Source organism: Tachysurus vachellii, chromosome 19 (genome assembly GCF_030014155.1).
Source record: "Tachysurus vachellii isolate PV-2020 chromosome 19, HZAU_Pvac_v1, whole genome shotgun sequence".
In the NCBI taxonomy this organism is placed as follows: domain Eukaryota; kingdom Metazoa; phylum Chordata; class Actinopteri; order Siluriformes; family Bagridae; genus Tachysurus; species Tachysurus vachellii.
The window spans coordinates 17,296,054-17,310,303 of NC_083478.1; the positions used below are offsets into that span (position 1 = coordinate 17,296,054).

Genomic DNA, 14,250 nt, shown 5'->3' on the forward strand with positions numbered 1-14,250 from the left:
ACTAAAACAATCAAAACAACAATCAAGAATGTAAATGTGAAAAGCAGGATTTATTTATTTTATTTTTTTTTATTTTTTTTGAAACAGTGAACTGAGTAGTGGAAAAAGACTGAGTTGCTTTCAGGAATTAAATAAAACCCTCAGGCCAAAATAAGTAATACAGCTAGCTAATGCACTTTCTACTAGGAAAAAACACACTCTATTCCCTGAGACAGTTCTCTGAAAAATGTTAAAAATATAACAAAATTAATAATAAAAAATTATAGTATGAAACAAATCAGTTTAAATCATTGTCTATTCATATTTCTGCATTATTAAATGAAAAATAATGTTAATGGAAATTGGAAACCTGCCTCAATCAAATGAACCCTATCGTTAAAACATAAAACATTCTTTAATGTTCAAAAACCACTGGTCATTTTTACCAATACATGGTGAGAAACCTGGACTCCATCCATTCACCCCACAGGTCAGGCGATCAGACCCCACTGTTTTGTAGCCTTCATTACACCTGATTTTGACAGAGTCATTGTATCTGTACAATGAGGAAATTCCAACAATAACTGCATTTTGGATGGTTTGTGGATCACAGATCTCTGCATGAAAGAAGAGCACAGAAATATTGAAGCAACACCTCAATTCTGACATCAGCCACAACATTAAAACTTGCTCTCAACTGGAACATCTATCAAGACAGTGCTCTTCCTCACCACAGGATAAAAAACTCTTTAAACCATAAAACAACATCTTTTACCCTGGAACCACTAAAAGGAAGTAAAATATTTTTCAGTTGGATTTCAACATGTCTCAAAATGCAAGTCATCAACAATACTGCAAAGCCAAATAGCCTCAAACTGACTGAAGAAAAAAAAATCAGTAAAACAGAGAAGAAGAAAAAAGAAAAGAAACAATATAAAAATCCTTGAATTAAACATTAATAGAATCACGACTGAAGATTATTGGGATTTTTCTCGAGGACTTACCCTCACACTGAGGTGGAGAAGGCTTAAATATTCCATCTTCGGTACATAAACTACTTGCAGAGCCTTTAAGTTTAAATCCTTTATTACACGTGAATTTCACACTGTTTCCATACTCATATACCTTCTTCTGAGGGTTAAATTGTCCATTGTGTATAAGAGTCGGTGGTAAACAGGTCACAACTGAGGAAGAAAGAGTGAAAATTATATATTTGCAATAATATTTTTAAAAACGCGTGTCCTTTTTGCTATTTCAAACTAACAAAACAATGTATATTATTCAGAAATATTCATTATTAGTACTCGTGCACTGAGGAGGAGGTGGATCCCACCCATCTTCTTTACAGATCATGCGATCAGATCCTTCCATTTTGTAGCCTTCATTACACCGGTAACGAACAAAGTCTCTGTATTTATAAGGTGGCCATTTTCCTCCGATTCTATATGCGTTTAGGATTTTGGGTCTCTCACAGGTCACAACTGTATAAAAACAATGACAAAGACAATGAGAGAATCTTTTATTCCTTGTTCCCTGAGACAGTTCTCTGAAGAATGTTAAAAGTAAAACAAAATTAATAAAAAAATGATAGTATGACACAAATCAGATTAAATCATTGTCTATTCATATTTCTGCATTATTAACTGAAAAATAAAAATGTTAATGGAAATTGGAAACCTGCCTCAGCCAATGAACCCTATCTTTAAAACATAAAACATTCTTTAATGTTCAAAAACCACTGGTTATTTTTACCAGTACATAAAGATCTCTGCATGAAAGAAGAGCACAGAAATATGAAGCAACACCTCAATTCTGACATCAGCCACAACATTAAAACTTGCTCTGAACTGGAACATCTATCAAGACAGTGATCCTAAGCACAGCTCCAATAATGTGACGAAAAGGCTTAAACATATCAAAACTTTGAACTAATGTGCATATAAGGACAAAGTCTCATCAAACACATGGTAACGTTCGCAAACTTCCGTTCTTCATCGACAAGAGCTTTTAGAATCTCTACTACAGTTACAGTACTGTTGCTGAAATTAAGGTTTTGTATTCTTTCCACTACTGAGAACCTCTTCCTCACCACAGGATAAAAAAACTCTTTAAACCATAAAACAACATCTTTTACCCTGGAACCACTAAAAGGAAGTAAAATATTTTTCAGTTGGATTTCAACATGTCTCAAAATGCAAGTCATCAACAATACAGCAAAGCCAAATAGCCTCAAACTGACTGAAGAAAAACAAAAATCAGTAAAAACAGAGAAGAAAAACAAACAAAAGAAAATAAACAATACTAAAACTCCTTGTTTTAAACATTAATAGAATCACGACTGAAGATTATTGGGATTTTTCTCGAGGACTTACCCTCACACTGAGGTGGAGAAGGCTCAAATATTCCATGTTCGGTACATAAACTACTTGCAGGGCCTTTAAGTTTAAATCCTCCATTACATGTGAATGTGACTCTGTTTCCATACTCATATACCTTCTTCTGAGGGTTAAATTGTCCATTGTGTATAAGAGTCGGTGGTAAACAGGTCACAACTGAGGAAGAAAGAGTGAAAATTATATATTTGCAATAATATTTTTAAAAATGCGTGTCCTTTTTGCTATCTCAAACTAACAAAATGTATATGATTCAGAAATATTCATTATTAGTACTCGTGCACTGAGGAGGAGGTGGATCCCACCCATCTTCTTTACAGATCAGGAAATCAGATCCTTCCATTTTGTAGCCTTCATTACACCGGTAGCGAACAAAGTCACTGTATTTATAAGGTGGCGATTTTCCTTCGATTCTAACTGCATTTAGGATTTCGGGTCTCTCACAGGTCACAACTGTATAAAAACAATGACAAAGACAATGAGAGAATCTTTTATTCCTTGTACCCGTTAATGCTATAAATCAAATTTAGAACTAACACAAAAACAATGATCAAGAATTTAAATAGAGAAAAGCAGGATCTTTGTTCTAATTTTTAATCAAATATTTCTGCAACAGTGAATTGACTGGAACTCACACAGACACCGAGGAGGAGCAGGCTGAAAGGTTCCATCATTGGAGCATGTTAATAGTGAAGGTCCAAACAGATCAAGACCTCTCTTACAAGAGTAATAGACTCCATCTCCATAGTTATACACTTCCTCCTCTGGTTCAAATACCCCATCTGGTACACTGGGAGGATTTATACACTTCACCACTGATAAAAAAATAAAAATAAAAAAGCATTTTTAAATTATTCTACAAAAATCCGAAGGTCTTCTCTCGTGGCTTTAGACGTCTTTTCTAAAGGTGGACAAAGATTTTTACATTTTTTTTTTTTTTTACATCACATCAACGTGCAGATTTTACAGGACTCTGGAGACACTTTATCTCTAGTAGCTCTTTTCTGAAAGTATCTTTATAAGCGACAATAACAACATACAAGAGGAATGAATCGATCAATCAGTGATTTGGTTTATTTACAACTAGCCTGTTTTGAAATTCTGGCTAAATTCATATTTGTTCAAAAAAAACTACCAAATCACAGTCCATTTTCTTTACCTATATAGAAAAATGCAATCTCTCTAACAATCTTGAAAATATAAATAGACTCATTATGCTACTGAAAGATCTTAGGTTGTAGAGCCTCTGAGGTCATCACTGTTGAAACGTGATTTGCTTTATCGCTTCAATTACGTCACGATTTATCCATAATTGCAAATACAATTTAGAATTCCTTTGGACAACTGTCTGGAAAATACCTCTGTATTAAACATCATTTGGCTGGAGATAACAGGAATGACCCTCCACAAAAGAAGTCAGAATCAAGAAATTAAAACCAGGTTAAATGTTCTAACACAATGAAAAATGTGTTTAAATGTTTAAAGATGAAAAATGTACAATTTTTAAATAATATTACCTTCACATACAGGATGTCTCTTATCCCAGCCTGTTTCTCTGCAATTTCTCTCTGAATCTCCAATAAGCTGATAACTGCAAACAGGATTTGTTTTAAAATATGCTTTCCAAGTTATTCCAAGTACTTTACAAAAATAAATAGTGTGCATAGAATTAACTTCCCATTTAAGTCTTTATTCAAAAGACAATATTTATAACTATTTATAATTATTTTTAATTATTATTTATAATTATACAATCTAGTGTCAGAACATTGGTCTAGATTGTTGGACTCTCTATGCAGTTACATACAAGTGCATACATGTGCACATAAACAAATATATAAATTTGTTTCTTACAAAAAAAAGCACAAAGAAATAATTTTACCCTTCGTTACACTGTGCCATGATTGTTGCACCATACTGAATGCCTTCTGGAAATAAATACTTTCCATTGAGAATCTCACCAGGATTTCCACAGGATTTTTCTGTATAAAAATACACATGCAGTAAACACAGACATTTTCTTCTCCTTTTGACTTGAACAGAACAAAGAGAAACAGCATTAAAAATAGTTTATGAGAATTGTGACATGATTTTTTTGTCATGTTGACCACCGGTAATCCAAAGTATGAAATATGAACATGAGAAATTAAAGTTTAACCTAAAAAGATGTTTAGAGACTAATTACTTTTACACTGAAGTTGGAGTTTGCTCCACTGGTTTCCAATGCAGGTGATTGACCTGGAAGCTGATGTTCGCTCTGGAATATAACCGGTGGAACATTTGAACTTTACAGTGTAGCCTTTAGGAAAAGTCTGTTGGTCTGATATTTCAGTCATAATCCGGTTTTCTCCAACAGCAGGACTCTCACACTGGGCTGAGAGAAAACAAATCAGACATTTCAGTGATTAATGTTATTAACCCTGATCTGAACCCTCATCCAGTACAATAAATGCATCCTAAAATTGGTGGCGGTGTTCTCTCCGACAGCTCACCTTGAACCTTTAGAGCCATCATAAGATGTGCAGAGATGATCACGTAGCGCAGCATCTTCAACTGTAACTCTGAGACTCCAGCAAGGATCTAGGAGTTACTCAGTCCTAGTTCATGACTGTCCCAGAAAGTTAACTGTATAGAACGGCAAGTTTAATCAAATCTTTTATACCTACACTTGTGTCCGTAGCTGACAACAACCTAACAACACAGTCCTGTCAACCTGACAACACAGCAGAAAAACTGAGAAACTCAAATAAGTACAAACAAAAGATACAAGATGTCTATTACAGAAGACACAAATACTATGGCTGAAATGTGGAGGAGGAGGAAATTAAAAGGTGGAATTCTGTGCAGTTTTGTACATGTCTGGTAAATTGTTTAAAAAATTCAAATTTTGGGTGGATGTTTTTTTATTTTTATTCCAAATGCACATCTAGAAATGTTTTTGGGTTTGTAATCCATCCCCATTAGGAATGACTGTATAAAGGCTTTTGGTGGTCTGTGTGTGTGTGTGTGTATGTGTGTGTGTGCATGTGTATATATGTGTGTGTGTGCATGTGCGTATGAATGTGTGTGTGTGCATGCGTGTGTGCATGTGCGTATGTGTGTTTGTATGTGTGTGTGCATGTGCGTATGTGTGTTTGTATGTGTCTATGTATGTGTGTGTGTGGGGGGGATGTTTTGCAGAGTATCCTTTAAAGCATGGGTCACTAACAGGCGGACCGCGGCCCGGGTCCGGACCCAGAAGCTGCCCAATACGGACCCGGACCTACGGCTAAAACAAAAGGATATGATTTAAAACTTAACGCGGCGCTTCCATTTTTCCGGTGCAGCTTTTGCAATATTTACGGTATTGGTAGTGGAAACGCACAGACCAATTGCATGCGAGTTAAGTCATCCCACGTGATACCACTCAGCCAATCAAGTCTGTGCATTACTGAAGTAAACACTGCGACTCAACAGTGCAAGACATGAGAGAGAATTAGAGTAAAGTTACACGTGAGAGAAAGATAGCGATACATGTAGAAAACAAAGGGAGAGAAACAGACGAGTGAGACGGAGAAAGGGAGAGAAACAGACGAGTGAGACGGAGAAAGGGAGAGAAACAGACGAGTGAGACGGAGAAAGGGAGAGAAACAGACGAGTGAGACGGAGAAAGGGAGAGAAACAGACGAGTGAGACGGAGAAAGGGAGAGAAACAGACGAGTGAGACGGAGAAAGGGAGAGAAACAGACGAGTGAGACGGAGAAAGGGAGAGAAACAGACGAGTGAGACGGAGAAAGGGAGAGAAACAGACGAGTGAGACGGAGAAAGGGAGAGAAACAGACGAGTGAGACGGAGAAAGGGAGAGAAACAGACGAGTGAGACGGAGAAAGCTAGAATAAAGAACAAATGGCGCTCTCCAAAAAAAGAAAAGTGGACCGCGAAAATAGAGCATTTAATCCAGAATGGACAGACTCAGTTCTGTTCATACTTCCCACTAAAATTTGTGTCATGTACAGAAACTGTGGCAATTATTAAAAGTGACAATGTGAAACGCCATTATGAGACAAAGCATAAAGGTTTTGAACAAACACATCCACTCTAATCTGAAGACAACGTCCCTGAGACAGCTTTCCCAGGTCTGAGGGAAGTAGCCCTATACATCCTGACCATGTTTGGCTCTACATACAACTGCGAGGCAGCTTTCTCTACAATGAACATAATCCAAACTAAATATGGTTGCAGGCTCACTAATGAGCAGCTCCACATGTGTATGAGAGCGGCCCTGACTCCATTCAAGCCCAGGTTTAACATCCTGCCAAGCTAGAGCTCAGTTCTCTCACTGAGATATAAAAGGGATAAAGTTAAGCACTTTATTTAAACATACACAATTTTCACATTTTATTTATTTTCTATTATTTTGAAATGTAGCCCTACTTTTATTTATTTAATGAGAGAACGTTATACATATCTACAATCATACATATGTTCAGTTCTGTGTTACATGACAATAAATATTTAGTTTTTGACTTGTACTGAATTTATTTGATTTGACAGTCAGGTGTTGATTGCTTGCAGATGTTCATACAACTACTAGGCTACATAAATATATATCACACTAACTAGTTAGACATTATGATCTTCCGGACCTTCGCTTCCAGAAATTTTGTCTTACTGGACCTCTTTAAATTTTAGTTGAATACCTCTGCTTTAAAGCAAAACAAGCAGAAACAGTTTGTACTTATTATTATGCTGATGCAGCGTTCACAAGCCCATTAATTCCCTGTAATCTTCTTAAATTGTTTGTTTTCACCACTTCAGAAATAAATTTGCGGATAAAACCATAGAGAAAAAACAAACAAACTCAGTTTTCTAAAATCACTTTTTAAAGGTGATCTATTTTTCATTAAGTATATCGATAATAAACAATGACAGTTTCACTAAAACAGAGTTGATTATTATAGTAAATTGTTTGACTGGGTTTAATAATAATCAAACTACACCGAAAAAACACGCTAGGGTTATTCTTTAGTACACGTTAAAGACGTCAAAACTATAAACTCAGTCTTATTAGTCATTTTAGCAGTAATTTGAAGTTGAAATACTTAAGCTGAAATACTTCACCGTTATCCGCTGCTTCCTCCGTTAATTACACTGCTTCAGTTTGTCCGTCTCAAATGGATGCTTGGCTCCGCCCCTCAGGATACATAAACCCCGCCCACCCCTACAACCTCGCGGGAGTTGTTTGTGTCCAAATGCAAGGTCCACATCCTAGGCTTAGAATTAGAGAAAACATTTCTACTCTTTTTTTTTTTTTTTTTTGGCTTGAAAACCAGCCACGAAATATAAATGTTTAACCACGACTGGCTGCTCTGTAAACAAAAAAAAACATCTACATGAGAGAATGGTTTGATAACTTGATCATAAACTCAAACCCACCTGATGAGCATTATTTTTACTTCATTTCTTAAGACTTTTAATGCAATTAAGATGTAAAATCCATGTAAAATCTTTCTTGTTTCATTCTTCACCCTTGACCTCACTAAGGCCTTTGAGCCAATAAATCAGTTCCTAACAGGTCCTAACACTCGTCAAACGATCCCTAAAATAGGTCCTAACAGTTCCTAACGGCAAGTCCGAACAATTTCGAACGGGGCAAAACAGTCATTGGCTGAAACATGGCTTCCAACAAAGAGCAAAAAACTGAAATCTTTACGAGTGAGCAGTAATTCGCCACCGCAAACATGCTAGAACTGAGACTGTGGCATCACATACAGATGTAGCTGCACCTGGCACCAGCCTGACTCATGTGGCATGTGAATCTTCTTTCTGGCCTAGTGTCAAGCATGATCCTGTGTGGTTTAACTGGCCTGGATTTCCAAATCGGCAGGGTCGTCACCCATTAGCGCCAGAGATGTATATCTATGGGTTATACAGTACATCCTTTCTGCCAGGTCATCACCCATCAGTGGGTCTTGGCTCAGGGTTCTTTATCATTTTGCCTGGTGACCAACCAACAGCCAGTCCAACAGTCCCAGAACCGACAACGCGCATGGAGACTACGAAAGGCAGAGCTTGTGGCAAGAGGGGAGCCACCAAAAAAGCGTCTGTCAAAAGAAGGCTACCACTTCCAGTGTAAATTATGTGGTCAGTCGAAGAACAAACTTACTGGCCATACTCAAATTAAAGGTAAATGGTACTGTCCAGCATCTGGGAAGGCCATTGAACAGTGGAAAGACTCTTTGTAATTCAATCAAAGAACATTTATTTAACTTCAAACACTTTTTATTTTTTCTAGCAATTTATTCTAACATTTTTTATGTTGTAACCTTTGTAATAAGTGAAAAGCTCTATAGTGATAGTATTTATATAATAATTATTGTATGTATAATATAATAATTGTGATTAAATTAAATATTAATAATATTTGCATTAAAATATATATATATTGTTTTTATTAATACTTGTCTTGTTAAGTTAAAACATAAATTGGTTAAAAAGGCGTGCTTGTTGAAATAACAATATATCAGTATATATTGAATATATAGAAATTATATAGAAATTTCACAAACACCAAGTTAACTACAGTATAATAGAGAAAGAAGTTCTTGCTTTAATTCTTGCGTTACAACATTTTGAGGTATATGTCGGTTCCAGCGCACAATCTGTTACAGTATATACCGACCAAAATCCTCCTGTGTTTTTGCAGCGGATGTCAAATGCAAATCATCGCCTTATGTTTTGGTCTCTAATCTGTCAGAGTTACAATCTAGTGATCTGTCATAAGAAAGGTATTGACAATGTAATTGCTGACACCCCATCAAGCATTCATCAGTAAAACAAGGATGTTTTATTTGAAGTGTGGGGGTGTTATGACCTTTAATCAGTTGTTTTATTTCTGTGCTGCCCTCTGGTGTCCTCTCTTGTACTTGATTTGTTTTCAGGAAGGCGAGTTAATATGACGAACGCTCCGATTTGTTATTATCTCCACCTGTCCCAGATAAAAGGACTGCCTGGATCACTGATAGAGGGCCTTTTCGTGCCATCGTCATTGCTTTGTTTGCGTTGTGCTTTAACATTGCACATTTGTATGCTATATCCTCTAAATGTTAACCCACTTCATTTATTGTTGATTGTCACATCAGAGAGATAAAGATTGTAAGTTTGTGTTCAGAGTGTGTTGAGCCTGTAAGTTTTGTTTTGTTCTGTTTATTCTTTCAAATGATACATTTGTTTGTGCTTGACCCATGCCTGATATTGACTACGATTACGATATACATTTATGTGTTTTTGACTTGTTAGCTAGACAATTTCATAATACACTTTTATTCAAAACGTACCAACCTATTGTGACAAGCAGAGCCGATCGGCCCTATACGCTCACTACGCAAGTTGCGTAGGGCCCGCAAATTACGCAAGGCCCCGCCTCCCCCTGCGTCATTTTACAGCGCGTGTTAATTTTACTGTGTGGATGACAATATGAAGCGGAGCTATCTATCTGGCCATGAAAAGAGAAAAAAGAAACAAAATGAGAGTGAAATGCGAGAACAGCAATCAGATAAACTTGTGTTCTCTTCAAGTTTGATGTCAGCAAGAGCAAATAACAGTAAAGTAAAGTTGATGTGATTCTGTCTCTAGTTTCTATCTGACTAGCTAAATTAGCTGTGCAGTGCTGCCTGTGCATCTCTTGGCCTGTCTGTCACACAACAATTTACTGCGTGACCATTCGCGTGAATAAAAGCCCAAGGGCAACGGTGTTCATAAACGGCAGCTCGATAACCGCACCATGGCACGAAATGACACGCGCGCTTTCCAGCAGCTGTGTAGGGACCAGTACAAAAAGTAGCGTGATAGCACTCCTAAATGACAATGTTTATAGTCTCTCATTCAAGTTTCAGTTTCTTCCACAGTCCAAATAGTCTGGTATCAACAATGCTGAAAATGCCCAGACTGTAGAGGGAACCAAAGTTAAATTCAATTGCTAATATTCAACTCAAAATTCTATTTAAAATATTCCATTCAATAAAGATTTGTTTATACCACATTCAATTCTGTATTGTTTTACTCTTTGACCGAGAGATGGAGAAAACTTTTTTAAAAGGAGGAAGGTTTGTAGTGGGAGCAGTGTGGTGTCAAGTGTGAATGTGTGGCAAATGGTTTACATGGCTCACGGGTCAGGTAGGAGGGCCCCTTAGCAGAATTTTGCTTAGGGCCCCAGGGAGGTCAGGATCAGCTCTGGTGACAAGGTATATAGGGGGATTGACGGCAGTTATATTGAATACCTTTATTATATTGTTGTTTTGAGAGGGAGTTAGGTAAGCAAAATTGTTTTTTATTTTCTTTCATTTTGGTTTAGTAAGAGAGGTATTTTGAGGAAGATTGTTCTGTTTATTATTTTGGCCTTCATCCCCCCTGAAGCCTAAAACCCTTGTCAACTAGTGAATAAAAGTTTGTGAATTGTAATATCTCTGAATGAAGACTTTCATTTGACCCCTAGATGGTCGTAACAACATGCTACATTTTGGAAGTTTTAAAATAGTCAGAAACAAAGATAAATAAAAAATAATTATACATATATATATATATATATATATATATATATATATATATATATATATATATATATATATATATATATAATGAGAGAGAGAGAGCACAGTTTTATTACTTGGGAATATTATTCATTCCCATTTCTCCATTTTTAACCAAAGTTTTGACTTGAAATATCTTAATTATAGAATGGATGACATGACACTACATTTGCAAAGTAAAAGTTTGCATTAACTTTTGTAAATGTCACACAGAATATTTTCATTGCTAAGTGTCATACACTGCTTTCTTCAAATCAGGTCAACAAGGACAAGGCTTATTCCCACTATTTTACTTTTTGAATAAATTATAAAATTATGAAACTTTTTTTGAGAAATCGAGAAAATGTTGAGCGATCAACCTTACTGTATTTATATTGTTATGTAAAAATTTGTCCAATAGACATCAGATTTAAATTCTGGTAAACATCTGAAAAGCTATTTGGATTGCCAAATTTTATCTGTTGAAGAAACAGCAACATTGCATATACAGTATTCTACAACACAATGAAATGCATCTCCAAAATTTCACTCAGATATGAATATGGCTATTGACATTTTCAGCATTAGCCAAACATATCTCTCAGGCATAAGTACATTAAGTATAAAAGTAAAATTAAGTTAATATCAGGCAGGTTATAAATCATTCACCCATTGTTGTTTTTTAATGCAGCAGTTGTATAGGGAGAATCAAATCTAAAAAGGACAATTTCACCCCTAGTGTAACAACAGAAACAGTGCTCATCAGCCCTTCAGATGAGTTTCTCCGACTGACTGAGATGAATCACGGCAAAAAAATTAAAATGCAGAAATCACTGTGGTTAAAATGATACATGAATTTTAAGAATCACACCACACTGAAATAATGTTTTTTTAATGCACGATAGTAACAAAATGTATTTTTTTCTTTTTGTAATGCAATGAAAATGCTAACATTTGATATTTTTCATTTACAGCTCTATGAATTGACTCAAAGCTACAAAAACTTGATTAAACATTCGGTACAATTTTAATGCGACTATAAACACATAAGGCATATACTTGGAAAGGTTATTGTTGTGCCAGTTTAATGAACAATTATGTAGTTTGTAAAAACTGAGAATAGAGCAGAATTGTTTGAAAAGCACGTTAGCTGGAGACACCCTGGGATTTGTATCAGTCCATGGTTTTAGGTGTAGTTTGCTCTGTTGGAGGCACACTGGAGGACACATTGACCAGGACTGGAATAAGCTTTGTATCTGGAACTGAAAAGCAAAAATTAAAAGAAAACTCATTTAGACACACGGTATATTTCTTTTTCCCCTCATGGTTATTTTTTTTGGAACATGGGATAAATGTTTGTGTTTAGACAGTTGTGCAAACTGTTGGGTCCATGTTTATGACCTATTAATAAATGGACTTGTTACTAAACAAGTGGACTGTTTAAATCCTTCATTACACTTGTATTAATAGACTTGTTACAGAGAACTGTAATTCTGATTTGGGTGCTGCCAAGTGATGTCAAGAATTAAAAGCATGGTTCAATACCCATGCACAAGGTGGATTTTATCCATCAGAATCTTCAATTGTATAACCATTAATACAATCGTACTGAACAAACAGCATATTTGTAGGGTGGTGCTTTGCCCTGAACTCTAACTTCATTTTCAATTATAGGTGCATCACAAATGATTAATCTAAAAGAAATATAAATGACAAAAAGGCTGATTTGTGCCCCAATGTTAACTGTAGAACTCAACAACAGAAAAACAACTGAAAAATGTCAAAACATTTAAATGGCAAAACGTTTGTTAAAAGATTAGAAGTTTAGATAAAGTTAACCTGTATTACTGTATCAAATGAAATAACACTGGGTCGAAAACACAGCATCAGTTATGATATCAGTACTGTTTAAGCATTACTTCCAACATCCAAATTATAACCTAAATATCATTTGGAGCTTAATTTTTGTATTTACATGTAATTCTGCATAACTTACTTGAACACAGAGGAGGAGGAGGAAAGGTTCCGTTGTCAGAACAGGATACCACTGATGCTCCAATAAGAGTGTAATTTTTATTACAAGAGTATGTGACTGACTGATTATAATAATAATAAACCTCATCCATGGGCTCAAAACTTCCATTCTGTATACTGGGAGGTGGTTTACATTTCACCTCTGAGAAGAAAAGAACATGTTAAGTTGTTCCAAACAACAAATTGTTTACTACAACTGATAAGATTATCATAAAATTCATTACCTTCACACACAGGATCTCTCCCATCCCAACCATCATCTCGACAATTTCTAGTTCTCTCTCCAACAAGCGTATACCTACAAACAGTGATTGTATGTTAAATCTTATGTACACAACCATGTTATGTGTAATTGTGTTTATATGTACAGGTATTTAGCCAAAAAAACATAAGGGCACAGCTTTACTAACCCTTCGTCACACTGTGCAGTGATTGTTGCACCAAACAGAATTCCCTCTGTAGTTAAATATTTTCCATGGGAAATATCACCCGGATTTCCACAGGACTTTACTAAAAATATATATAAAATGTCTTGATTTTTCAGGCTTTACAAAAAATTAACAATGAATCCTCCACCAACACTACAAACACCTGAGTGGGTTGAAAAAATGTCTTTAAGGAGAATTACATTTGCACTGAAGCTGTAGTTCAGTCCACTGTTTTCATTTGCAGGTGATTGACTTGAAACTACCAAAAAGAACTTTGATTGAAATTGGGAACCTACCTCATCTAATAAACCATATTTACAAAACATAAAAAAACCCCACGACATTCTACAATATTCACTATATAAAAATATATATATAAATAAAAATATTCAATATATTTAAATAGTGAATTGAGTGGTGGAACAAGATTGAGTTGCTCTCTGGAATTAAATAAAACCCTAAATCCAAAATATGTAATACAACTAGCTATCATAGTTATCATAAAATTCATTACCTTCACACACAGGGTCTCTCCCATCCCAACCGTTATCTTGACAATTCCTAGTTCTCTCTCCAACAAGCATATACCTACAGCGATTGTATGTTAAATCTTATGTACACAACCATGTTATGTGTATTTGTGTGTGTATATAAACAACCAAAAAAAATAAGAGCACAGCTTTACTAACCCTTCGTCACACTGTGCAGTGGCTGTTGCACCAAACAGAATTCCATCTGGAGTTAAATATTTTCCATGGGGAATTTCACCCGGACTTCCACAGGACTTTACTAAAAATGTATATAAAATGTCTTGACATTCATGCTTCGCACCATGAACAGTACAAAAATAAACAATTAAAGCCCCACCAT

The 14,250-nt window shown here is 35.6% G+C and overlaps 1 protein-coding gene across 1 annotated transcript in view; it reads right to left on the minus strand.

Moving 5' to 3' along the window:
• The window catches only part of LOC132862533 (sushi, von Willebrand factor type A, EGF and pentraxin domain-containing protein 1-like), an 82,098-nt gene that overhangs the window by 51,292 nt on the left and 16,556 nt on the right, over positions 1-14,250 (minus strand). Inside the window, exons 28-42 of the mRNA XM_060894592.1 lie at positions 14,070-14,169; positions 13,895-13,968; positions 13,363-13,462; positions 13,177-13,250; positions 12,915-13,094; positions 4,865-4,933; positions 4,558-4,746; positions 4,255-4,354; positions 3,890-3,963; positions 3,008-3,187; positions 2,649-2,825; positions 2,352-2,531; positions 1,284-1,460; positions 984-1,163; positions 426-596 (exon numbers count right to left, since the gene is read on the minus strand). Of these exons, the coding sequence (XP_060750575.1) occupies positions 426-596; positions 984-1,163; positions 1,284-1,460; positions 2,352-2,531; positions 2,649-2,825; positions 3,008-3,187; positions 3,890-3,963; positions 4,255-4,354; positions 4,558-4,746; positions 4,865-4,933; positions 12,915-13,094; positions 13,177-13,250; positions 13,363-13,462; positions 13,895-13,968; positions 14,070-14,169 (2,025 nt within the window). The remainder of the gene's footprint in view (positions 1-425; positions 597-983; positions 1,164-1,283; positions 1,461-2,351; positions 2,532-2,648; positions 2,826-3,007; positions 3,188-3,889; positions 3,964-4,254; positions 4,355-4,557; positions 4,747-4,864; positions 4,934-12,914; positions 13,095-13,176; positions 13,251-13,362; positions 13,463-13,894; positions 13,969-14,069; positions 14,170-14,250) is intronic.